The sequence below is a fragment of the Rhodnius prolixus genome, unplaced genomic scaffold (genome assembly GCF_049639745.1).
Source record: "Rhodnius prolixus isolate KJV_2025 unplaced genomic scaffold, Rpr scaffold_28, whole genome shotgun sequence".
NCBI lineage: Eukaryota > Metazoa > Arthropoda > Insecta > Hemiptera > Reduviidae > Rhodnius > Rhodnius prolixus.
Window position 1 is genome coordinate 990,110 of NW_027411618.1, and position 26,959 is coordinate 1,017,068.

The 26,959-nt window shown below is 34.2% G+C and overlaps 1 protein-coding gene across 10 annotated transcripts in view; it reads right to left on the reverse strand.

Annotated features, from left to right (window-relative positions):
• Positions 1–26,959, reverse strand: part of Ten-m (teneurin transmembrane protein Ten-m) — a 308,949-nt gene that overhangs the window by 78,750 nt on the left and 203,240 nt on the right. For 4 of the 10 annotated variants that reach the window (XM_074134744.1, XM_074134750.1, XM_074134747.1 and 1 more), the window contains exon 2: positions 6,542–6,625. The exons of the other annotated variants lie outside the window; for them this stretch is intronic. In XM_074134744.1, the coding sequence (XP_073990845.1) occupies positions 6,542–6,554 (13 nt within the window). In that variant the 5' untranslated portion in view covers positions 6,555–6,625. The remainder of the gene's footprint in view (positions 1–6,541; positions 6,626–26,959) is intronic. 10 annotated transcript variants of the gene reach the window in all.

The window sequence follows — 26,959 nt, forward strand, 5'->3', positions numbered from 1 at the left end:
TTTCCGCTGCCTGCTGTACGGGCGCGAACCAGCCATTTTGACCCAAGGTGACAGTTTGTGCCGTTCATTTCTTAGTGTTCATTTCTTAGTCCTAGTTCATTTCTTATCCTTTGTTGGGACTCTTAGGAAAAATAAGCCAGAAATCCCCACTGCATTTCTGCCATACAAGTCAAGGGAAGCGAACAGCTACCTTTTTTGGGTTTACAAAGAAAAATTTCTATTGTGTCTTATTATGTACCCAAAAAATCAAGAGCATTAATTTTGTTATCGACAATGCATAGCGATAAATCCATTGACAGCGGAACAGGAAACAGAAATAAACCCGAAATTATAACTTTTTACAATGCTACCAAAGGAGGGGTACACCACTGATGACCAACTTTGCGCAAATTATTCTGTAGGAAGAAAAACAAATAGAAGGCCCATGGCCATTTTTTACCACTTACCTAATGTGTCAGGCATTAATGCGTATATCACATATAAAAATAATGCTCAACGTAAAAAATATAAATTTTCAAAATGGACCGACGCACCTTCCTCAAAAGTTTGGGGCATCAATTATTGGGAAACGTCCATTATCAGAAGGCGCAACAATTCTTCCAATTGATGAACAAATGGAGAAGACATTCCCAACCCTAAAAAACGAAGAAGATGCCACATATGCCCTAGTACAAGAGACAATAAATATCCTACTTTTTGCAGTAACTGTAAAAATTACATATGTAAGATACACTCAGTAACTATTTGCACTAACTGTAGTAATAATTGTAATTAATTAACTGTTTTAATTTTAATTGTGAACTGTAAATATTCTCTCCGTTTTTCAGTACATGCTAAGCAGCACCTCATTTACAAATTTAACATCTTTATGCTATTAATTTTTTATTTTTTCAATTTTATTACTGTTTTATTAAAGTATGAATAAATGTTTTGTCTTCGATTTCTATTCCCTATAACATGATATTAGTTAGTTTTTCCTTTTTATTTAATAGTTTTTAATGCTGGGTCAATATGACCCGAGGTGACGGATTATAATAGCACTATACGAAAGGTGACGGCTCAAGGGTTAGTCTCCTACACACCGTTTAAGTCCCCAAAAAAATTAATTTTGGAATCTATTCCCAAATTTTTGTATCGCACCTAATATTCCTGCTTCCAACTCTGCGAATTCATTTACTGATACCTTAATTCTTCTATTTTTGTTTCTTATCCAGAGCCCAGAAAAGTAATTTACCAAATTCTGTGGCCCATCAAAAGTAAGTCATTTTATTGTGTACTATTTTTACACATAATCTGTCCGTAGAGAGAATTATTTCTCACGTAAAATCTTGTCCATATTTTCAAAAATTGTATAAAAATAAATGACAACGTTGACAAAACAGGAACCTGTTCTTGACACAATTAAGGGGGTTACAACCAGCGTCAGTGACGTCAGTGACAACTATTGTGTCCAAATGATCAAGCTGGGCGATAAGGGTGTGAATAGAGGGTACCTGAAAGGTGTAATGAGTTTTCATTTCGTTAATTGCGCTGTAGCAATTAATAAAACAAATAATAATAATAATAATATAAAAACTTTTATCATTTTCAATGTCAGAATCGAAATTAGTTCAAAGCGGCACCGCGCTATTATTCTTTAATTTTTAATTAGTTATTCAAGATCATGTTCATCAAGATCTTTTCATGGTTAGATCAGAAATGCTTGATAATATCTTTGATTTTACTCCGTCTTAACACAGATGTTTATTGTATTCCTGACCCGGTTACGGACTTACTCGTACATTCTTAATCAGAAGTAGATTCATGCTGGAAACATAGTGGAGCGGCGATGATAGCGAAGAGTAAAGCGGCAAAAACAAACCCAAGTTAACCGTATGGGACCGCGCATAGTGGGGAGCAAAGCGAAGATAGAGCAACGCGTTGTGACATGTTTGATTTCTTAGCTCTCATCGCGCTCAATTTTCAAAGGTTAAAATGGATATTGCTGCATTTATTGGTGTAGTTTTATTTTTAAAGAAACCTCTGTGGGACCAAAAGGATCTTCTACATCAGGATTTGTGTTGGATAAGGAATGGGACAGGATTAATGGGGTTAACATTGAAATTCGTCCTTTTCTTGATTAACATGCGTCCAACTCTGGTTAGTATGTAATTAAATGTTGAAATAGACATTCGAAAATAGGCATGAAACTTGCCAGGATGCTCCCGAAGTTACTAGTACAAGTGATGGAATTCACCATGTTCATGTCTAGTCCTGTTTATATCATGAACACTGCAGCTCCTGCTTCTAAGCTGCTGTAAATACCAAAATTTCCTAGGAAGAATTTTCATATAGAATCAATTCCTCCACCATGTCTCGTCGAAAGGAGTAACGCGACTAAACTCGGTCACTATGTGCATTGCGACTCTTTGCTCATTGCTCGTCGCTCTCTCCGATTTGAAGCCACTATCATCGCCGTTTTGCTCGCCGCTCCACTATGGTGGAGAGATTTCAACTTCTACTAACTTTACTGCCTTGCATTACAATTGCAGTAACAGTATCTAATGATGATTAAAAATCCAAAACCAGTCAGGTATACAATAAAAATGCTTGCTAAGATCGATAAAATCAAAGATATGCATCATAATCTGTGAAAATTAGCGCCTGGTACCTTTTTCGGTGCACTGTTTACAGGATTATCTCGTTGCAGACAACTCTGCCCTTCACCGAGAATTAGTTGTAGGATATATCGCAGCTAGCAGCTAGATTCGATCACAGAATCTCCGCGAGGGAATCCAGTACGTTAACCACAAAGCTAATCCCTTTGTTTGTTTGTTTTTTTTTTGGTATTACTACAAAAAATGGCCAATAATAATTACTAGTTCGAATAATAATATAATAATATTAATTAAATATAATAATTATAATAATTCATATAAGGCGCCACGGTAGCCGAGCGGTTAGAGGCGAGACCTATAAAGCGAAGATGTACTGTGGTGCTGGGTTCGATTCCCGGTCTAGAAGCCTTAGATTTTATTTAATGGTTAATAAAAGAAATTTACAGTAAAGTATGTTTGCTAGTCACCTCCGTCCACGACACCTAATTGGCAGTAGTTGGACGTAAAGCCCGCCTGAAAAAATAGGCAATTACTTTACCTTACTTTTAATAATTCATACAATAATAAATGCTTCAAATTTAGCAAAATTTTAATGTTATTCCGTGACGTCAAAAGCAAAAACTACAGAAGGCTAGAGGAGGTATCAGTCATCTATCTGACTCTATGTATACGAATCAAGGGGTATCATTTAAACAAATCTCGCTTTCTAGAAAGAATGCAAATGTCAATCACACTTGTTTCATGTTGAATTAAAAAAAAAAGAATATCAGAGAATAAATCTAGTTTTTTAGTCAGTTTTCTAAATAATCATGCAGAGTTCCAAAACAAGAAGTTCTGCGCTCAAAATTAGTTAGAAGATATTTACAATCGAAGTTAAAATTCTAACTAAATTTACGTGGTTAACCAAATCTTTACAAAGAAATTAACAAATAGATATACTCGTATTTTTTATTATGATGACTACATAATGTGAAAAAAATTGACCAAAAATAGAAATTAATACCATTTTTCTTCGGATAGTGGACTACAATTGGTGCAAAAAGGAGTTATCTAGATTTTTTTCAGAAAATGTGTTTAGTGGCGCCCCCCTATTGTATGTTCAATTCTATATCTTTTTGGGGCATAAACGAGTCTTTTTGCAGACTCGTTTATTATTACTTATTCTCTAACCTAGGTTAGATTTGGAGCAAAAATGAGTTTTCTATTGCAGATAACTTTCTTTTGCTCCAAACAGAATAGATGACGCCATTAAACAAAAAATGTTTTATTAGGTTTATTTAATGTTTATATTAGGTAGATATTATTATTTTTCTTTTTGACAGGCATAATAATATATCTAACATTCGCTTCGACAAGACTCAAAATACCACTTAAAAGCTCAAAAACAAGAAATCTGTTGACTAAAGTATACTTAATACTGACTCAAGTTTTACTGAAAATTATGATTTTGGTGCAAAAAAAAATTAACTGCAAAATAACTTTTGCTTATAGCCAGCTTAAAAAATGCCCTAGAAAGTTCAAATTGAGCCCCAAATGACCCCATCGCAATATATTAACTAATCCTTACAGCAGACACAACATAAGGAATACATCTTAAAGCATATTTAGTTTTTTGTCCCTACTAAAAATTTTAAAACACCTTTTAGCACCAAGCTCTTCAATTAAACAATTGAAAAATGTCCATTATAGTATTTCTGGGATTTAAAATATTAGTACGATTCATCTAGAAATAGATTCTTCGACAGTAGTCGAAACTAAATAAAATAACATGAACATTTAACAGCACGAAATGAGAGTCGCATTGCTGTTCGTTCGACCAAATATTCCAGAATTCATATTAAATTTCAATTATTTCAAGTATTAGTTCATTTTTAATGAATCTTTAAATGTAATTATACTAACAACATAAAATATAACTAATAAATTCGGCTATAACTATAACAATGAAACTCGGAACTAGATTTAAATGATGATTTGTTTCTTATTACTCAACTTATAATTCAAATTTTGGCTTATTAGTTTTTACGCAAGAAAAAATATTCAAGGTATCAGCACTGTCGTCCGCTGATGGCGAAGTTCGTAAGTTTATGACACAGATTCTGTATTACGAGGTGTGGCTATTAAATAACGAGACTATTGCTGTAAAACATTTTATTTTAAATTTATACATGTTTAGTTATTATCACCTTCAATATACACCCCTCCCCTATCCCCACAACGCTCCATGCGGATTTACCATTGTTCGAAACAGTGCTGGAAGTCTTTTTCTGCGAGCTCCTGCATGACGAGTGCCGCTTTTTCTTACACAGCTTCAACGGACTGAAATCGTGTTCCTTTTAATGCAGATTTGACTTAGGGGGAACAGATAAAAGTCACATAGGGGCCAGGTCAGGCGAAATGGGATGGGCTAAAACTGGGATGTTGTACTTGGCTAGAAACGTCTTGACAGAGACAATGCAGTGTGAGCCGGCGCGTTTGTCTTGATGGAGAACCCCGTGACTTGTTTTTCCACAAATCGGGTCGTTTTTTCCTTACTCTTTCACGGTGTTAAACAAGCACCTCACGGTAGTAATGTTGATTAATTATAATCGATATTTTCATCTGTTTTGGACGTGGAAGGGCAATCCGGGCGGTCATCATCTCCGACGTCTTCTCGGCCATCTTGGAAACGATTGAACCACTCAAAAACTCGCGCACGCGCTTAACATTCATCGCTATGAACGTCTTTTAATGTTTCAGTAGTGGTTTTATCAAGTTTTGATGTGAAATTTCACGACAATTGGTTGCTCTACTACATGTGTAGTATCATGTTTTCGGCAAAACGAAACTAACACCTCTTACACAAACAACGGTTCCGGTCAGACAGATTTCTGTACAAACACGTGAGGCGCTGCTCTCTTTCGAGAGAAGGCTTTACGCTGCACAGCTGTCGGTCGTTAGGATTTGGCGCATGCATAGTTCTTCTGTAGCAGCATCAGTTTCGTCATTTAATAGCCACACCTCGTACAGTACACTGTACGGTTCTAACACCAGTATATTATTAAACAGAATTTAAAAAAAAAATGGTCCATCTAAAATTCTCTAGAGTTTACTCTAAGTTACTAAGTAAGGACAATGTTAATTTTACCGTTAAACCTGTGTAGTATTGCAGTCATAGCAATTTGTGTGCGTGTTCTGTGAACTTAGTAAAGGATCGTTGCATGCAAAGTTAGTTGCGTGACAGGGCAACGTGACAAAGTTTAGTAACGATGTTGTGTTAATTGCTGGTGAGGGTTGATAGTGAGGAAAAATCTGGCTGAGAATTAGAAAAAGTAAAAAAGAAGGCCAATGAGCTTGTCATTAAATTGAATTGATTGAGCTAAATAAAAAACACAAAGTCAAGTTCTTTTGCCCGGTTGGCTAAAGCAGATCAATTGAATAAGATTGATGACTTAATAGTTAAGGTTCTGCTAGCTGGAAAACTAGGACTTTGGGGCTTTCTGGACCGATTCTATGTTGTTGACTAGTCAGAGCAAGTTCTTTGCATCCAGTCTAGGCCTTCAGCATCTTCAGCCGTCATCATCTGAGTCTACAATGCCCTTGCTAAGAGATATCTAGGATGTTGCCAAGGTTTTGGAAAGAAAATGCTGGTGCTTTAGGCTTAATGGCCCTTTTCTGCATTGATGGCCAGTCAGAGCAGCTTTATTGCAGCCAGACCTACGCTCTCAGCTTCTTCAACAGTCTTAAACTGAGTCTATGGGATGCTAGGAGATGTTCCTAATGTTCTACGCTAGAGCGTAACTTGGGTAGCTTCTAGATTATTGGAACATCTATCAACCTTAGCTGGTTCCCAAATGGCCCAATTACACAAGAAATAAAAAAAATAACGTAACAAATTTTAGTAAAAGCATAAAAGCAAATTCACACAATACACAGGTGTGTTTTAGTTGTGAAATGTGTTTTACCTTCATGTGTCATAATGCGCTGAGGCTTCGAACTGGTTCAGAGCCCAGTCTGGCCCCAAAATGGCTGCATATTGCTGATTATCGCTGAAATAGAATAAACTGCATTATTACGTTGACAGAAAAAAAACGATTGTATAATATTATGCCAACAGGGAAGAGATTATTAGCTGAATGCTTGTGGAATGCATTTCGCGAGTTCGCGATCATATTGGCCTAACGAGTTATTTTATTTTGAGTAACCTCCCTTCAGGTGATTGACTGGGTGGTCTGCAACAATAGAACACTGTTCGCGGAACGATGGTGCCCCCTGAGAACGCTCAAGCAGCCAATTACTTCAAATTTGGGCGCTTCATTCATCATAAAACCGGATAGAGAATGACAAAACTGAAAATTTTCCTAGAAATTGTCGTTAGGTCTACAGTACTGGACAATAACATGCGTAGGAGGAACCCTAACCGCTTTCAGAAATTCGACCATCATCAGAGGAGGATTAACGAGTTCAATGTAGAGATTTCCACTTCACTTATGTTTCCGTCTTGCATTACACTTGCTGACACGCTAAGTGCGCAACAATCAAAATGCACGGCTACGACGGGTAAAATCAAAGAAAAAATATTATAGGACTTGGAGAATATTATTGAGTTAGAACCTTGAGAATAGTGGTAAGAGAAGGTCGTGTGAATGTGTTCACCCCAGATACCGAGTTTGGAGAATATTAATGAGTTAGAACTTTGAGAATATTAGTAAGAGAAAGTCGTGTGAGTGTTCATACCAGATTCCGAGTTTGGAGAATATTAATGAGTTAGAACCTTGAGAATAGTAGTAAGAGAAAGTCGTGTGAGTGTTCACACCAGATACCGAGTTTGGAGAATATTAATGAGTTAGAACCTTGAGAATAGTAGTAAGAGAAAGTCGTGTGAGTGTTCACACCAGATTCCGAGTTTGGAGAATATTAATGAGTTAGAACCTTGAGAATAGTAGTAAGAGAAGGTCAGGTGAGTGTTCACACCAGATTCCGAGTTTGGAGAATATTAATGAGTTAGAACCTTGAGAATAGTAGTAAGAGAAAGTCGTGTGAGTGTTCACACCAGATTCCGAGTTTGGAGAATTTGAATGAGTTAGAACCTTGAGAATAGTAGTAAGAGAAAGTCGTGAGTTTTCAGATAGGTTTATTTTGAGAGAAAAAGAAAAACAGTCGGAAATTATAAATATTACAATTTTAGAATAAGAATTCCTATCATACGAGTGTACAATAATTATTTTGATATTTGTCATTCCATAACTTAAAAGGAAGCGCCACGATAGCCGAGCGTGTTAGTGGTGATGCCCGTAAAGTTGCGGAATTGTGGTTCTGGGTTCGATTCCCGGTCTAGGCCTAGGATTTTATTTAAATTGGTTAATATAAGAACTTTATAGTAGAATATGTGGGCTATGCCCACCTCCTTCCACGTCATTTAATTTGGTAGTTGGACGTAAAGCCCACCTGGAAAAAATAGGTTTTTCTTTATATTAAGGAGAACATTTCTCTAGAGTTCCTACTGTCTAGTCTGGTAAAGCGTTTTACTTTAGTTAGAGGGTAAATCGATTTTTAGTTCCGGATATATCGCGTGTGCCCACACTAGGCGATCGAATCTATATATTGGGATGCTTTCTGATTTAATGGGAGACAGGAAATTAGAAAGAAGGGACTTAACCGAGTAAAAAAAGAACATATATATATATAATACCGGAAGGTCTTCAGTATTTTGGTAGAGCTTAGGGGTGGTACAAAGGCATCGAGTCTATCTAACTAGCCGGAAGTATTAGAAATTATGAATAGGCAAGATGTAAAAGATTAATTCATTGCACACATACACAGGCGTACACTTTCTCTTTCTCTGTCTCTCTCTGTCTTTCATAAATAGCAGGGTTCTAGATTGATAGGGTTTGGAGTTATTTTTAATTTAAGGGCAAGAAACAGCTGCGAATATGATCAAAGAAGGGGGACGGTCGGTGCATCCCTCTTTTTGAAGGACAGTGGAATGGAAACCGTATGGGTGGTTGCTAGAGTTAATCTACAGTAGGGTATAAATCGACCAACCCCTCCAGGAACAGCGAATATCACTTAGTATAATACCCGAACGAGCACATATTGAACTATACGCAGCCTTGTTGTCAAGCTAGTCTGTCTCTTTAAGAAAGAGCTTCTAGCTAGAAATATCTAGCTAGAAATAACTTGTAGAAAATTCAATGGTGTAAAATTTCATTTCTATACAATTTAATCCATTGAGTTAATGGCAGCCATGATATGATCGAAAATATAACAGCTCACAGGGGTCAATGAATGGGCAATGTTTGAGAAATGTGGTAATTATCGCTTAATGGCAAACCAAGGCGGTCGATGCGTCAAAATGAAAAAAAATAAAAAAGTTTGTTATGAGATATCTTACTTATTGTTTACTAGTTATTTATCTTGTTATGAATTACAGCAATGTAAATTGAGGTTTTTAGAAATGTAGTAACAATTGCTTACATTATGACGTACTAGAAAGCTTTCCAGTTATTTCTTGTTATGAATTACATCAATGTAAATTGAGGTTTTTAGAAATGTAGTAACAATTGCTTATGTCATGAGATACTAGATTGCTTTCCAGTTATTTATCTTGTTATGAATTACATCAATGTAAATCTAGTGTTTTTAGAAATGTAGTAATAATAACTTATTTATAATGAGTTACATTATTGCTTTAAAGAGGGTTCTTGGACTTAGAAAATTCTAAATCTCGATAAGTTGTCGTTCTAGATTAAAATCAAAAGTGATTTGATGCGGACAAGATTTATCCTAAACATCAAGTTTACATCAGTCAAACGTCTCCTCACGAACTCCTCCTATAATTGTTTTTATATTGATCACATAAAGTATAAGATTGAACACATTCATATTATAATGCGATCATAAATTGCAGGAGGTGAGAACATTTTTAAAGTAATCACTATGCTAAATTTTCAATTTAGCAGAAATTTATAAATAACATTTTTAAATAGTTTATCTTCAATTTTAATATTGTTTTAGTCAAAAATGATGAAGAATTTATAAAGAATCCGTTTTTACCCCAACTAGCCACCTTCTTACTGCTAGAACCACTTTTCTCACCTACAAACAATAAAATATCAAATTTCTCAAAAACTGCATTTACTTTGCACTTTCTATTCACTTACTGGAGCAATCAATGGGCGATATTTGAGAAATGTGGTAATTATTACTTATTAATGGCAAACCAAGGCGGTCGATGCGTCAAAATAAAAAAAAAAAGAAAGTTTGTTATGAGATATCTTACTTATTGTTTACGAGTTATTTATCTTGTTATGAATTACATCAATGTAAATTGAGGTTTTTAGAAATGTAGTAACAATTGCTTATTATGAGATACTAGATTGTTTTCCAGTTATTTATCTTGTTATGAATTACATCAATGTAAATTGAGATTTTTAGAAATGTAGTAACAATTGCTTATTATGAGATACTAGATTGTTTTCCAGTTATTTATCTTGTTATGAATTACAGCAGTGTTTTTAGAAATGTAGTAACAATGGCTTATTATGAGGTACCTTATGGCTTACGAGTTATTTATTTTGTTATGAGTTACAGTCATGGAAATCCAATGTTTTTAGAAATATAATAATCATTGCAAGCTCTGTATGAAGTTGGCATATTCACTGCCACAGAACAGCAAAGGGCATAATAACCAATAGGTTCATTGCCAATAAATAAATAAATAAATAAATAAATAAATAAATAAATAAATAATAATAATAATTGCTTGTTAAGAGGTGCCAAGTTTGAACAATTCAAATCCAGTGTTTTTAGAAATGTAGTAACAATTGTTTGTTATATGAGGTACCAAGTTGAAGCAACGCAAATCCAGTGTTTTTAGAAATGTAGTAACAATTGTTTGTTATATGAGGTACCAAGTTGAAGCAACGCAAATCCAGTGTTTTTAGAAATGTAGTAACAATTGTTTGTTATATGAGGTACCAAGTTGAAGCAACGCAAATCCAGTGTTTTTAGAAATGTAGTAACAATTGTTTGTTATATGAGGTACCAAGTTGAAGCAACGCAAATCCAGTGTTTTTAGAAATGTAGTAACAATTGTTTGTTATATGAGGTACCAAGTTGAAGCAACGCAAATCCAGTGTTTTTAGAAATGTAGTAACAATTGTTTGTTATATGAGGTACCAAGTTGAAGCGACGCAAATCCAGTGTTTTTAGAAATGTAGTAACAATTGTTTGTTATATGAGGTACCAAGTTGAAGCAACGCAAATCCAGTGTTTTTAGAAATGTAGTAACAATTGTTTGTTATATGAGGTACCAAGTTGAAGCGACGCAAATCCAGTGTTTTTAGAAATGTAGTAACAATTGTTTGTTATATGAGGTACCAAGTTGAAGCGACGCAAATCCAGTGTTTTTAGAAATGTAGTAACAATTGTTTGTTTATAGATACTCAGTTAGTGCAAAGAAATTAATAAATTATGAAAATATTGAATCATATTGAAAAAATATGGTATACTTCTCAGTATTTTTCAATTTGTGCTTATTCTGGTTACCGGTCGTTGATCTGAGTTCTGTCAAACAATGCAGCAGCAGACTCCCCTGATCAGGCTGGCTGATGTAACAAGCCTCGGATTTCCCTTGATTGGAAGTAGAAAACCCCCTGGAGGTATCTTGTAACGTGCTAATGCTAAGCGGCTTACTGGTCCACCTAATCAAGGAGGTAAAGCTAAAATCCAGTCCTAATACTGTCTTTGCCTGTCATATAGCTTCAAAACTAGTTTACTTGTGTTCAAATAATAATTTTGGGTAAAGCTTCTTCCTATAGAAGATTATGTTTCACACAAAAAAATCTTTAAATACAAACCCCCACCGAGCTCATTGGTTTCCAAAAATAATTTGACACCATGGAATTTGAAATAAGAGTGCGGATGGCACAGTTCAAAACGAAATCCATAATCTGGTACTGATTTTCGTATTTCAGATTTGTTTTTCGACAATAAGTTTTTGGTTAAATTTTGTAAAACGGCAGTACCACTTTCCAATTAACCATTTTTTAAATGGCATCAGCTGCTAGACTGTTATCCGGGATCAGTAGAAAATTGAGAAAATTAGTTGTTTACTAAATTAATATGTTATTTAAGTACAGATGAGTCCGATATACGAAAAAGTTCATTAAGCAAAAATTTTACCTATACAGGGTGACCAGAGTTATATGCTCCACCCACATTTTTTTTTAACGGCGGGACATTTCGAAAAAATAAAAAACACGTATTTAATCATTTTTAGTCTAGTTTATTTTCAGTGATTGACCCATTTTTTTTAAACCCCTGTATGTCGAGATACAGAACCCAACTTTTGTTATTCAAATGGAACGTTATATTTTTTTTTTTGCAGTTTTATAGTATTTGTGCTCCTAAAAAAAACAAAAAAAATTTTTTTGAAATCGGTTTAGGTTTTTCAATATGAAAAACAAATTTCAGTTTATTGTCAAAATTACGTTATTTTTTTTAAAAGAATCTGTTCAAACTGGGCACAACCAACGGATAGGCAAGTCAAAACTCTGGACTCCCACGCTTTGCTTGCAGCAGCACTTATGGTGGCGATGTCAAGATCCAGGCAGACTAGAGTAATTTGACGTTTCAGATCTCCGACCGAAGCCACGAGATTAAGGTTACTGTACACTTTATATTTTAGATATCCCCACAAAAAATAGTCCATTGGGGTTAAGTTCGGAAATCGAGGTGGCTATTGGATGGGACAATGAGTCCCTAAGCACTTTTCATGGAAATTTCTGTCCAGGTAACCTCGAACAACTCTCGTATTATGTGCCGGGGCAACCATCTTGTTGAAAATACATATCTAGCCGACGTTGTAGAGGAACATCTTCAAGCAGAACTGGCAAAATGTCTCTTAAAAAAAAGGTTAGATAGCTTGCACCAGTTAAGTTCTCTCTGTAGAAGTATGGGCCGATTAGTTCGATTTCCTAAAACTCTACACCAAACGTTTGTTGAATAAACAACCTGAACGTCGACTAACTCTAGCCTGCCTAGATCTTGTCTTCGCCACCATAAGTGCTGCTTCAAGCAAAGCGTGGGAGTCCAGAGTTTTGGCTTGCCTATCCGTTGATGGTGCCCAGATTAAACAGCTTCTTTAAAAAAAAAAAGAAAGTAATTTTGACATTAAACTGAAATTTGTTTTCCATATTTTAAAATACCATAACTTTTGAAAAACCTAACCGATTTCAAAAAAAAATTTTTTTGTTTTTTTTAGAAGCTCAAATACTATAAAAGTATGCAAAAAAAATATAGCGCTTCATTTGAAAAACAAAAGTTGGATGCTGTATCTCGAGATACAAGGGTTTAAAAAAATGAGTCAATCACTGAAAATAAACTAGACTAAAAATGATTAAATACGTGTTTTTCGAAATTTCCTGCGGTTTAAAAAAAAAAGTGGGTGGAGCATATAACTCTGGTCACCCTGTATAAAATTGAAGATTTACCGTCGAAGTTGATTGCTAAAATACCCTCGCTAAGCTTCAGAATAAAACCATTACATTAAATGCATATAATATCGAAATTTATTGAAAGTAATAGAAAATTCAATTACGTGTAATGGAGGAGTCTTGTGGGTAGTTCATTTAATATTTTTGTACACTAGAATTTGTATGTATAGAATATTTTGTTTATCTAGTGAAGACCCAGACTGATAACTGAAAGAGTTCTATTTTTACAATACGCGGGCAATTGACCTCTGGCTTCCGGCATCTATTTTATTTTTCTTTTTGTCGCCTTAGAATCGATTCTCTGGAATTATTTAAGTATATCTCTTGAAGAACTGTATCTCCCATCTATAATGAGTTTAGCTTTACGGGATTGGTGATTATTTTACTCGAGGCATATTTACTCTCGATTCAAACTGTTAAGTCTCTGATTATATACAAATTAACAAAGATATTTATGAAATTATCAAAAATTAATTGAAGAAATGTAGTACTTAAAATAGTAATTGTTTAAATATTTCCTAACATTTTCTCAAATATTTCAGAGAGTTTAGATTTTTTATTTTTTTAATGCAATTTGTAACCTTTGACTTCCTTATTTTAAGAAAGCCTATTTTAAAATTGACTACTGGTCCATCTAAAAGAGTTTTCAATGAATTAAACAACTTGATAAACTAACACTGTTGAGTGCTCGTGAACACGTTTTCTTGCAAAAACAAACGTAATTTCTCTTACGAAGATAAAAGGAATCCTGGAAAAAATGATATACCGTTTGAAAGCCCATTAAACAAGGAAACTTTTTGTAAAAAGTGCCAGCACCTAGGTCTGATAATGAACACGTAAGGGCTGAATGAGTTTTCTTCAAAAATTTCGATTACTTTTATTTTTCCAGCATCCGGAGGACGATTGAGGCTGTTTGGAGAATAACTTATGCTTCGAAATGGTATCAATTTTTAAAAAAAATTTATCTGTCTTTCTAACCGTGTCATCAGAATCGAATTTGGACTAAAACTTTCTGAGTAATAACATTTTTATTGCAAAAAAGTAATGATTTAAGAAAAAAAATTAAAAGTGACGTCACCCAAGAACAGTGGAAAATATAAGTTGGCCAATACGTCATTGAACTCCACTTTAGATGTACTACACACAGTAGGTCTATGGACAATAATTACTGGTTCACCCTGTATACAAATTAACAAAGATATTTATAAAATTATCAAGACTTTATTGAGGAAATGAAGGAGTAAACCGCTCTGTGTGAGAGGTAGATGAATATATTTAAGATTTCCTAACTATTGGTTTAGATTTCCCGGATGGTAATGCATCCTTTTTGTGCATATTGCATGTCCCTCCAAAAAACTATAATAATATCGCAGACACAGACAAATTTAGGCAACACAACGTTTTTTTTAATTTTTGCTTTGGCCAACAATTTTTTATTTTTTTTGAAGTCTGGGTTTACATAAAAGAGAATTGAAAGCGTAGTTCTAACTGTTCATCTATTGTTGGAAGATACTTACTCAACTTGTGAAGCATGTACTGTGCATTTAAAGGTGCCTCCTCAGACACAGAGAGCAGTTGATAACCTCCTGGCTAACCTGGCTTGCGAGTCTGAGGAGGCACCTTTCAAGACACAGTTCATGCTGAAAAAGCTGCAAAAGTGCATTATTTGATAAATTAAGAAATAAGATTGATCCTTTACATGGAAGATATTGATCACTTAAATGTGTGGCAGGAGGTTTCCAATATTTTTGGTAATTAAATGCAACTCTCCCAAAATTACCAAATAATTTTTAAACCTTCTTGTTTTTAACAGATGTAAAACTATTTTTTAGCCATTTTGGGTATACCTGAGAACATCTAAAGCTCTTAATATTTGATTTTTCTTAGAAAAATCACTCGGAAAACGACTTATTTCCCGATATTAAGAAAAATACTGGCTTTACTGCCTTGGCAATATTTTTAGTAGAAAGGGGATGAAAAAATACATAAAAATGACCTATCGCGTGCTCTTCTTTCTCTTTGATAACAAGTTAAAAAATTGAAATATGATTAGAAAATACCAGGTTTTGAAATGGCCTAGCACCTTTAATTTTGAAGATATCAAATTGGGGTTTCCGGTTTCTTCGGTTTCTTTCATAACTTTTTATACTCTTTAAAACTATGTATATGAAAATGGGGGTCAACTGCAAACCCTCACTTTTGGTCGCACGTCAGCCGCGTATGCGGGCAGGAATCTAAAATCAAGTCACATATTCTGAAACTAGAGGTGACGGGCAACAAATTTTTCCTCTACCATTTTTCGCTCAGATCAACCGTTTAAGCATGAAATGCATTTGAGCCGTCTTAAAATGAACACCCTGTATATTGCATTTACAATTCATTCTACCAACATAATATGGAAATCGAGATAATTTGACTCTAAGTTTAAGCCAAACGAAAGGTTACTAAAGTTTTACCTTCCTATATTTCTTTGGCTATTGCATCTACAATCATCTTATTACTCTCAATTAAGTGTGATAGTTATAATATCCTATAATTGCGTCACATTTCATAGGATACTAGATTTTAGATCTCAAAGTTTAGGCAAAGCGGAAGGTTACTAACGGTTATCTTCTTATACTATGTACTTTACAAAAAAACTTACAGTTTAAAAAGTTAAGTATAAGGGTTGATTAAACAACAATATGTACACAAATCATGAAGTACCCATCATTTCATTCAAAAAAAACTGTGGGTCATATTTCATGTTTACCCACATTGGTAAAATGGTTCTCTGCCATTTTAAATGTTTTCGAGCTGTTACTTAACGATTTTTGAAGATTTAGTTATTAATAGTTTAAATAACACCTATTACAATCAAAGTTAAATGGTGCTACACTTTACTAAACAATTATTTTGTATATAAAAATGGCCACCATGAGGGTATCTGACATCTAATAAATTCTGAACAATATTAATGAAAATTGAATGCATTAAATGATATTATTGTAATAATATTTGAATGAAATCCATTAGCTTTTTTTTTAATGTTCCTAAATGGCCAAAATCACGAGCTGAATAGAATGTCGGGTATTTGCTGATTTGGTACCCTTTTCATTTAATCAACCCTCATACTTAACTTAGAAGTTAGGCGCCACGGTAGCCGAGCGGTTAGAGGCGAGACCTGTAAAGCTAATATGCATTGTGGTACTGGGTTCGATTCCCCGGTCTATAGGCCTTGGATTTTATTTAATGGGTTAATAAAAGAAATTTACAGTAAAGTAAGTTTGCTAGTCGCCTCCGTCCACGACACCTGATTGGTAGTTAGACGTTAAGCCCCGCCTGAAAAAATAGGCTTTACTTTAATTAACTACTTAACTTTTTAAACTGTAAGCTTTTGTTTAGGAGATTAATAAATTAAATAAGAACAAGTAAACATTGCCTAAACCAAGGCCAAAACATGCCATTTTCATGCAAGAATAATAACAATATAATAGAAACTTAAAATAAGTTATTGATAATGAAGTCTTACCCTGTTTAAAGAATATCCAAGTTCATCAGCATCACAATAGATCACCAGTCCAATAGCACTTGACACTATTTAAACTAATTCACAACACTAGTCGCACTAAAACTGTATATCACGCACTAAACATAACTTAAACACAATTTATAAAATATAACTTCACTTTAACACGCACTAATATTCACTTAAAAAAATCACGTTAATAAAGAGACACAACTAACGAGTAAAAGATGGCCGCCGGTAACTGGCCAAGCCATTCAGGTGGCAAATTAAAGTTATCTTTATCTTATTAAGGTTATCTTAATTTATTTTCATTCATAATCAACAAACATGAAATGTAATTAATGAATTATGGAATTTATATTAAAGCCCTCTTTTATATAACAATGATGATTTAGTTAAGATAATACAAATAAAGAGAAATTTGGATTTACAACTCAACTTTTCCTTGAACTTAAAATTTTGTAATAAAAAGTCACTAATTACATTTCATGTTTGTAGATTATGAATGAAAATAAATTAAGATATAACCTTAATAAGATAAAGATAACTTTAATTTACCACCTGAATGGCCAGTTACCTGCGGCCATCTTTTACTCGTTAGTTGTGTCTCTTTATTAACGTGATTTCTAAGTGAATGTTAGTGAGTGTTAAAGTGAAGTTCTAATTTATAAATTGTGTTTAAGTTATTCTAATTGTGTGTTAAATTTTGTGAAATAGTTTAAATAGTGTCAAGTGCTATTGAACTGGTGATCTACTAAGATGCTGATGAACTATGATATTCTTTAAACAAGGTAAGATTTCATTATCAATTATTTATTTTAAATTTCAATTATATTTTTATTATTTATGCAATATAAACCTTTTCGATAATCTTTTGTTTTTATCGACTATAATTACAAAATTAACATTCATTGTTGCCCCAAAACTGTTTCTAGGAATTGATAGCTAATTCATCTAATGTATTCTTTAATCTCTCATTCTTAATCGACTTTAAGTTCTAAATTAGCATTTTAGTTGCCTCAAATTATTTTCTAAGCCTTTTTAAATGTATTCTTTAATCTTTAGAATTTAATCCACTACAAGTTCAAAGTTAGCATTTTTTGATTTCCTAAATTGATTTGTTTGCTTTGATTTCTAAACCTTTTTGATGTATTATTTAATCTCCTTTTTTTTTTTTTTTAATCTACTATAAGTTCTAAAATAGCGTCATTGTTTCCCCAAATTGTTTTTTTACTCATATTGACTCCATAATTTATTTTTATCTTTTTTTTTATATTGATTTCAATTTTAATAATAAAATTTGCATTAAAGGATGAGAAAGAATAGGAATTAAGAACGAAAAACCAAAATTTTGTCCACAAATCGGTTTTAACATTTCATGCAGAAGGGATTAACTTCAACTTAGGATGGCAGTAATTTCAGTATTTTCTAGAACTCTTGATTGACTGCCTTCTGATCAGGGGCTTTTTCATTTTTTTAAATTTCATTCACTATTGTGCTCTGTTGACACGGATCGGAAATTACCCAATTCGCTGCAAGTTTTAGCTGCAATTCGGACAGAAAATCAATTCTAGAAAGAGGCTTTTTGTGCCTTGATACTTTCTACGAAAATTATGTAAATTTATCAAATAAGCATTTAGGCAATAATCTGGAGTCATGTTAATAACAGAAAATCTACTTATACGTATTACCAATCAGGAGTTGAAATGACTCCGATATATTTTTCGTGTAATGCCAATCTGGAGTCAAAATGATTCTTATGATTCAAGTAAACTAATCTGTAAAAAGGAAACTAAGAATTCCATGGTCTTCAGCTCGTGACTATCGAATGGTGAGAGAGTGGGGCTAGCATATCTAAGAGCATTTTGGGATAGCTATGAGATGTGGGGAAACAGAGACCATGCCTATTTTTTGGAGTCAAATTCGGATTGGCAATGCAGTATTAAATACATAGAATTCTATACAACAGACTACTACATATTTTTCTCCCTGTATTTTCTGGTCTATTGCATCTAGAACCTTAATATTTCTCACAATTCTGAAGATAGGTAAAGTCTATAATGGTGCTAATATACATAGAATTCCATGCAATAGAATACGAGATATACATATATAAAAATCCGAAATACCTGGATTATATAAATGAGCCGTTGATTTTGAAAGTGAGACAACTCCATTTTGTGTTATGGCTAGATATTTAATGATTTGCATTTGAAGGAAAAATATTCACAAGCAGTAATAGACTTATTTTATCTTTTTTGTGGTCATATTTCACGTAAATTTAATATGCAATAATGGTTATCCATGTTAGCTGGAAAAAATCAAGGTTTTGGTAAGCGCCAATGGAGTTGTCTCATTTTCAAAAGCAATGATTTGATGAAATCGTTGATTTTCTTATACTGGAATGTAATTATAATAATATAAAATTCAATAGTTTATTTACTTATATATTTTATTTCAATATTATCTCGTTATTCTTTAGTCCAGTAAAACCAAAAAAACAATTATTAAGTTTACAAAATTCTCCACAATTTTTCACGTTACTTTCACAGATCCTTAAAATATTATAACTTGAATAACTGTGCATTGAATAATGGTGAATACCCGAATTATGCTAAACAAAATCGTTCACCAATGTTGCCAACTTACCATAGTTGCAGTATAATTCCCTAAATTTTGATAGCGCTTCTTAATATTTTGCAATATAAAAAATAATGCTATTCAAAATGGACTTACCTCACTTTCAAAATCAAAACATTTGAAATATTGTTGACCAAATAAAAATCTAATAACAAATTTATGCTGATATTGAAATAATATTGATTGTTAATTTGTAATAAGATTCAGCTTTAATTAATTTATTTTACAAAATGGAGTTGTCTCACTTTCAAAATCAGAGGGTTCAAATATTGGTTATTTCTAAAAATTGCAGAAGAAAGAAGATTTCGGTAGCAAATACGAGGGTCGTTTGAAAAGTCCGTGCAAAAATAAAAACTACTTAATTTTTTGGGGCAAACCTTTTTTATTTTTCAACATAGTCTCCTTTTAGGCTTATACACTTCGTCCAACGCTGCTCTAGTTTGTTGATCCCTTCCGAATAATAGGATTTGTCCAAGTCTGAAAAATAGCCATTCGTTTCTGCAATCACCTCCTCGTTTGAATAAAATCTTTTTCCCGCCAGCCATTTCTTCATATTGGGGAACAAATGGTAGTCCGAGGGAGCCAAGTCTGGAGAATAGGGGGGATGTGAAACGAGTTGGAACCCTATTTCCATTAATTTTGCGACCACAACTGCTGAGGTGTGAGCTGGTGCGTTGTCGTGGTGGAAAAGGACTTTTTTGTGGGCCAATCGTGGGCGTTTTTCTTGCAGCTCGGTTTTCAAACGGTCCAATAACGATGAATAATATGCACCTGTAATAGTTTTACCCTTTTCCAGATAGTCGATGAGGATTATTCCTTGCGAATCCCAAAAGACAGTCGCCATAATCTTTCCGGCCGAAGGAACGGTCTTCGCCTTTTTTTTGGCGCAGATTCCCCCTTGGTAACCCATTGTTTAGATTGTTCTTTGGTCTCAGGAGTGTAGTGATGTATCCATGTTTCATCCACAGTGACGAAACGACGCTTAAAGTCCTGCGGATTCTTCTGGAACAGCTGCAAACCGTCCTTGCAACACTTCACACGATTTCGTTTTTGGTCAAGCGTGAGCAATCGCGGCACCCATCTTGCGGATAGCTTTGTCATGTCCAAATGTTCATGCAAAATATTATATACCCGTTCATTCGAGATGCCCACAGCACTAGCAATCTCACGCACCATCACTCTTCTGTCATCCATCACCATATCATGGATTTTATCAATGATTTCTGGAGTAGTAACCTCAACAGGGCGTCCAGAACGTTCAGCGTCACTTGTGCCCATATGGCCACTCCGAAAATTTTGAAACCACTTATAAACTGTTCTAATCGAAGGTGCAGAGTCACCATAATGTTTATCAAGCTTCTCTTTAGTCTCCTGAGGCGTTTTGCCTTTCATAAAGTAGTGTTTAATCAACACACGAAATTCTTTTTCGTCCATTTTTTGAAAATCACTCGACTTCCTCGATTCAAACGAATGCCAAACACAAAGAAATAGACCGATCTGGCTGAAACTTGGTGTGTGTTCTTCCAAGAGATGCTACTAACTAAACATAACCTCGATACGCGCCAGTGGTGCTATCTCTCTGACTTTGCACGGACTTTTCAAACGACCCTCGTAAGAGCACGCCTTTCATAAAAATTTAGATACACCACTGGTAGAATAAGTCTTAAGTATGTTAAGTCTTAATGACACAATTCTATGGACTTTATGCACCCTAATTAACTATTTTAGTGCAGTAAAAACTGTTCCAAACCAGATTCTGCGCTAGTAGATGCTAGGAAAAGGAAAAAAACAGAAATAAAAAACTATAGTTTTCTAACGGATGCTAGATAAGAACATATTTAGAAATGAACTGTCTATATATCTTTTTACCGGAACTGTGGGGCTAACACAGATCAAACCGGAAGTGACAGAATACACCAGTCATATCTTTGTACAGAGAAAAAGAAATAAAACAAGCATTATCGCGAGCGTTTTATCGCAACACCCACAATATGTGGAATTGTTAGAAACGCACCCTACGCTTCACACAAATTGTGCATTCTACTACATATTGCTTTCCATTCAAAAAATATAATTCATATTTCGTAACAAGACCTACAACTTCTAATACTGCCATTATTAAAATTCTATCTTTATTTCAGGCTAAATTAATCACTTTTATTTTTGTCGGTGACTGTATTTCTGCAAACAGATTCGCGATAGTTGTGGCGGCAACTGTACTGCCGTCGTATCAATTCAAAATGCCTACTTCCTCAGCATGTCCAGTTTAATTAGATTCCCTTAAATGATAATCTTTTATAAAAGATTATCATTTAAGATGAATTATTCAATTAAGGATTCAAATTTGGCGAGGAATCGGTCCAAATAAAAACGAACAACTCGGTCCTTTTGCCAAAGTTTCGACAAATATATTGTCTTCTTCAGGGCCAGGGTTATTACAAATACAAACAATTTAGAGAATCAGTAACATAGAAAAGACCATGACTGTGGCAGTTTTTATGTAGGCCAGACAAGTCAGTATCTTAAGACAAGGTTGTACCAGCATCAATATGATTGTAAGACCAAAAAAAAAGACGACAATTCCACCGCGCTACTTACACACCACATTGAAATTAAACATAACTTTGACTTCCAGAATGTGACAGTACTCGATAGGGAAAAGAACCAATACAAACGTAACTTTCTAGAAATGTGCCACATAGTGAAACAAAACAACACAGTGAACTTTAGGACAGACACGTCGAATTTAGCCAACTGCTATAATTTTATCATTAAAAAATAAAAAGATCTCTAACTTCTTTACATAATTATTGCTGTGTTTTTTAAATTTACTTCTAATCATTTGGTTCATATGGTATTTAGTTCATAAGGGTTTTTTTGGTTTTTCCTATGTGTGTCTTTAACGTTTTTGTATTAAAAGAAATTTCCCAATATCTATTTTATGTTCTCTTTTGTCAAAATTGAACATTGTAATTAGTCTATTGTATCTGCCCATTGTCATTACCAAAATTCCCGTGTAAGTCCTGCTATATCTGTATATACAGGGTGTCCCAAGCTATATGGATAACGACTTTTTCTCGGAAACTAAGGTAGCTAGAAAAAAACTAAAAAATACGTGTTCCCTTAGTTTTTTGTTAAGAATCCAAATTTACTTGGTATTTTTTTTTCGGTGCTTCCAGAAGCGAGATATAGGCACCAACTTCATTTTTTCAAATGGGAAGGTGCGGTTTTTATTTCAGAAATAGATTCCTCTATTTTTTTAAAGACAAATTTACTTGAACTGTTTTTTTCTGTGAGCGATATTTTAGAAGTTATGAATGAAAACATGATTCTTATAAGAAATGTCAAAATGATAATATTATAACGGTTTTTTGATGGAATAAGAAGAAAAGTACTATTTTATTATAAATTTTACTACTCATTAATATTGCAGATCATGCTCGAACTGGCCTCCACCATTAGAGATGCATAGACATGCTCTTTCCTGCTAATGAAATAGATTCGAATTTAACCGAGTTACTGGCATCTATTATTCTCTGCTTTAGTTCATCTACAGATGCCATCCCGGCTTGATTCTGATACACCTAGATTTAGAAATGCTTCTAGGTAAGCAGAAATAAGGAAAGAAAGAAAAAAAGTTATGAATAATCACCTTGTTTTTCAGGTATCCCCAAAGGAAATAGTCCGTAGGAGTCAAATCCGATGAGAGAGGTGGCCACTGAATATCCCCCGTGTCGATATAACACCATCAGGCATGTAAAGAGATATCTCGATAGGCAATTTGATGGGCATGTTATATCGACACGGGGGCTATTCAGTAGCCACCTCTCTCACAGGACTTGACACCTATGGACTATTTCCTTTGGGGATACCTGAAAAACAAGGTGATTATTCATAACTTTTTTCTTTCTTTCCTTATTTCTGCTTATCTAAAAGCATTTCTAAATCTAGGTGCATCAGAATCAAGCCGGGATTGCATCTGTAGATGAACTAAAGCAGAGAATAATAGATGCCAGTAACTCGGTTAAATTCGAATCTATTTCTTTGGCAGGAAAGAGCATGTCTATGCATCTCTAATGGTGGAGGCCAGTTCGAGCATGATCTGTAATATTAATGAGGAGTAAAATTTATAATAAAATAGTACTTTTCTTCTTATTTAATCAAAAAACCGTTAAAATATTATCATTTTGACGTTTATTATAAGAATCATGTTTTCATTCATAACTTGTAAAATATCGCTCACAGAAAAAAAACGTTCAAGTAAATTTTTCTTCAAAAAAATAGAGGAATCTATTTCTGAAATAAAAACCGCACCTTCCCATTTGAAAAAATGAAGTTGGTGCCTATATCTCGCTTCTGGAAGCACCGAAAAAAAAATACCAAGTAAATTTGGATTCCTAACAAAAAACTAAGGGAACACGTGTTTTTTAGTTTTTTTTCTAGCTACCTTAGTTTCCGAGAAAAAGTCGTTATCCATATATACCTGTATATACCTGTTCTCCAGTTCTGGCTCTTAGTTTTCTGTGTAATATCCAGGGCACTGAAGAAGACAATATATTTGTCGAAACGTTGGCAAAAAAAAGAGTTGTTATTTTTTATTTGGACCGATTCCTCGCCAATTTTGAATCTTTAATTATCATTTAAATTAAAAACCATTGTTATATTCAAATGGTTAAGAATAATCTTATAATGAAATTTCACAAAATTTTGTTTATTTGAAAGTTGTGCGAACGTGCAACCTGAACTGTAGACGCTGTTATTGATTGATTTTGAATAATTTACACGTTTTGTTCAATTTTCAACTCGAAGTTTAGTTTATTTCGTGTTTAATTTTTGGCGTGGAGATGGAGTAGACTTTGCTGTAAAGGTTTACATTTTAGTGAAATGTACGATTTTACAAATTTTATAAAGTTGTAGTCAATTTGATTTAAATGCGGAAATGAAAAATTTGTAAGTTAGAAACATGAAAATAGTATTGTAGTATAATAAAGTCTTGTGAGTGTTCACACCAAATTTTTCTTATATATAATATATATATTATACGTATATAAAACATCTAAGACAAACTTAAAAGAATTTCCTACACTTTCATACCAAGTATTAAAGTAATGAAATTATTGTATCGATATTGTAGCTTTGCAATGGCTAAATTTACCCAGTCGATTGCAAAATTGTGTTACGCAATTATGAGACGAGCTAGGTCGCTAACTAACTGAACTACTACGTAAACCAATTAATAGAAATTTACCCCATCCATAGTAATTCCAATTAAATTGCAATTTAAACTCAAAATTAGTTTTCCAAATTAATTGCAGTAAATTATACTATAAATGATTATAAATTTAATTCGTTATAATTAGTAGTGTAGCGTAGTTCTTTTATCTAGGTAAGCTCTTTTAATTCTTATCTATTGGGTTGTCCGGAAAATAATGCAGGTTTTAAAAGAAAAAAAAATCAAAATTAATGATTTATAACTGTTTTTATTAATCAAAATAGTCTCCATTACTTCCTCCTGTACATTTCTGCCAACGTGTGGGTAACTTTTCCATATCCTCTGTATAGAATTTGGAATCCTTAGAATTTATAAATTCAGGAAACGCATTTTCTAATGTTCTTTGGTCAATAAATTTTTTATTTTGTAAATAGTGGTCCAAGGGTCCGGTAATCAGTAGGCGAGAGGTCCGGTGAGTAGGGCGGGTCTGGCAGAGTCTCATAGCCAAGCTCCAACAATTTTCGGGAAGTCAAACGTAGCCGAGCGTTGTCTTGCAACAGAATGGGCCCCTTTCGATTGGCTAAAGATGGCTTCATTATTGCCAATTTCTGATGCATTACGTCAATTTGGTTACAATACGATTGGGCATTGATGGTTTCTGCCAGGATTCAAGAAGCTGTAATGAATCAGACCAAATGAAGCCTACCAAAAACAGTAACTGTCACCTTTTTTTTTTTTTTTTGCTGATTTGGGGGCTTTGGAAAATGTCTTGCGGCTTCTCCTTTGTCAAGCCACTGTCCAGAGCGTTTGCAGTTATCGTAGAGGATCCACTTTTTCATCGCAAGTCACAATTCTGGACAGAAAAAGGATCGCTGTTGTTTCGGCAAAGAAGTGCAGCACAAATTTCATACCGCTTATCTTTTTGGCGGTCGTTTAATGTTTGAGGAACCCAACTTTCAAGGTTTTTCACCTTCCCAATCGCCTTGAGATGGTCATCGACGGTTGATTTGCTGACTTCGAGTTTCCCTGCCAGTTCTCGGATTCAGTTCCAGTTGTTCTGGGGATTTCCTTCCTTTTTTTCTTTTTTTTTACGAATAGAGGACTTACCTTGTCTTGGTCTTATAAAATACTGGCCATAAGAACATGTTGAGACATGTCTTACTGTAGAGAGATTTAAACTTTTTCTGTAAAAAATTTGCATTCAGGAGGTAAATCTAAATAAGATTCTTCCATTTCCCTAACATGTTACGTAGGAGTTAAGAATAGAACGTAATTTTTCTGATCCATTAAAGTCATTGCATTTTTCCTCGTCTACGTTCTATGAAAGCATTTCGGTCATTAAAGCTCGCAGCTCCAATAAGATCCACCCATACTAGAATGGCTGTCTTTAGAGTAAATATATTACTAAGTTGCTTACAAAAAAGGTAACAAGAAGAAGAAGAACAAGAAGAAGAAGAAGAACAAGAAGAATAAGAACAACATTTTCTGAAAATGCCCATTTTCAGCAACGTATTTCTTGAAATCTATTTAATCTGTGTTGTTGCAAAAAAATTACAATTATAAAGGAGGATTTGCCCTATATTTTAAGGCAAATTTGGGAATTTTATCTTTTATAGAAAAAGAGAAAAAAATTGTCAAAGTTGGGCGTTTTTCAACGTTACGCTTTTTCGTGCACTTTTTGACGATCAACCCTTATACAACTGTCCTGTCGGACAGTTTTAATACCGCGAAACGCGCACATAAAATTTCTGACATCATATCCTCCCAATTTGCAGTACAGGCTATTGGACTAATCGGGTTGAAGCCAGTTCTATGGTGATGGTTGGACTAGTGATGAGCCTAAATACATGCAGGTCTTTGTGCCAAGCGGTGTTCAAACGCTTAACTACGCAGTTTCTTCTGATTTACTAAAGAACAAGGTTGCAGCGGTTAAAATCCTTTTTTGCTCTGACTAGTGGATTGGACGCTTCACTCCACGGCAGTATCTTGGCTTCTGGCAGCATCTGTAAAATCTGCGATGGTACAGGGCGATTACCCAATTGAATGAATGCCATCTTTGAATTAGATTAATACTGCTTTTCTGTTAAAGTAATGTAGATAAATAGATTCTTCAATGGTCTAGCTAGCAAGTCTACGCCTCTGCGACCTAGAAGGTCTAGGGTGGAACCTATTAATTAGAGCATTCTTTTCGGTTTTATCTGTTTAGACTAGAGTTAGAAGTTTGGTGGAACTGGCCAAAGTGGAGACACAGCGTGGAATTTTCTTCTTCGTAGAGTCGAAGCTTGAGTTAAACTAGTCCCAACTTGCGGTACTGTTTTCTCTTCTTCCTGGCAAAATTTAAACAGACTGTCCTCCACCTTATGTTTATTCAAGCAGTAATGGCCAGTGAAAGATAAGATTCTAATAGGGCGGCCTAAGGTCTACGCCACTGCGACCCCTTTGGATCTATTGTGGCTCCCACTCACCAGACCCATCCTTTTAATCAGACTCTTAATTCTGGAGAGCGGCTCCTGGGTAAAGCTTT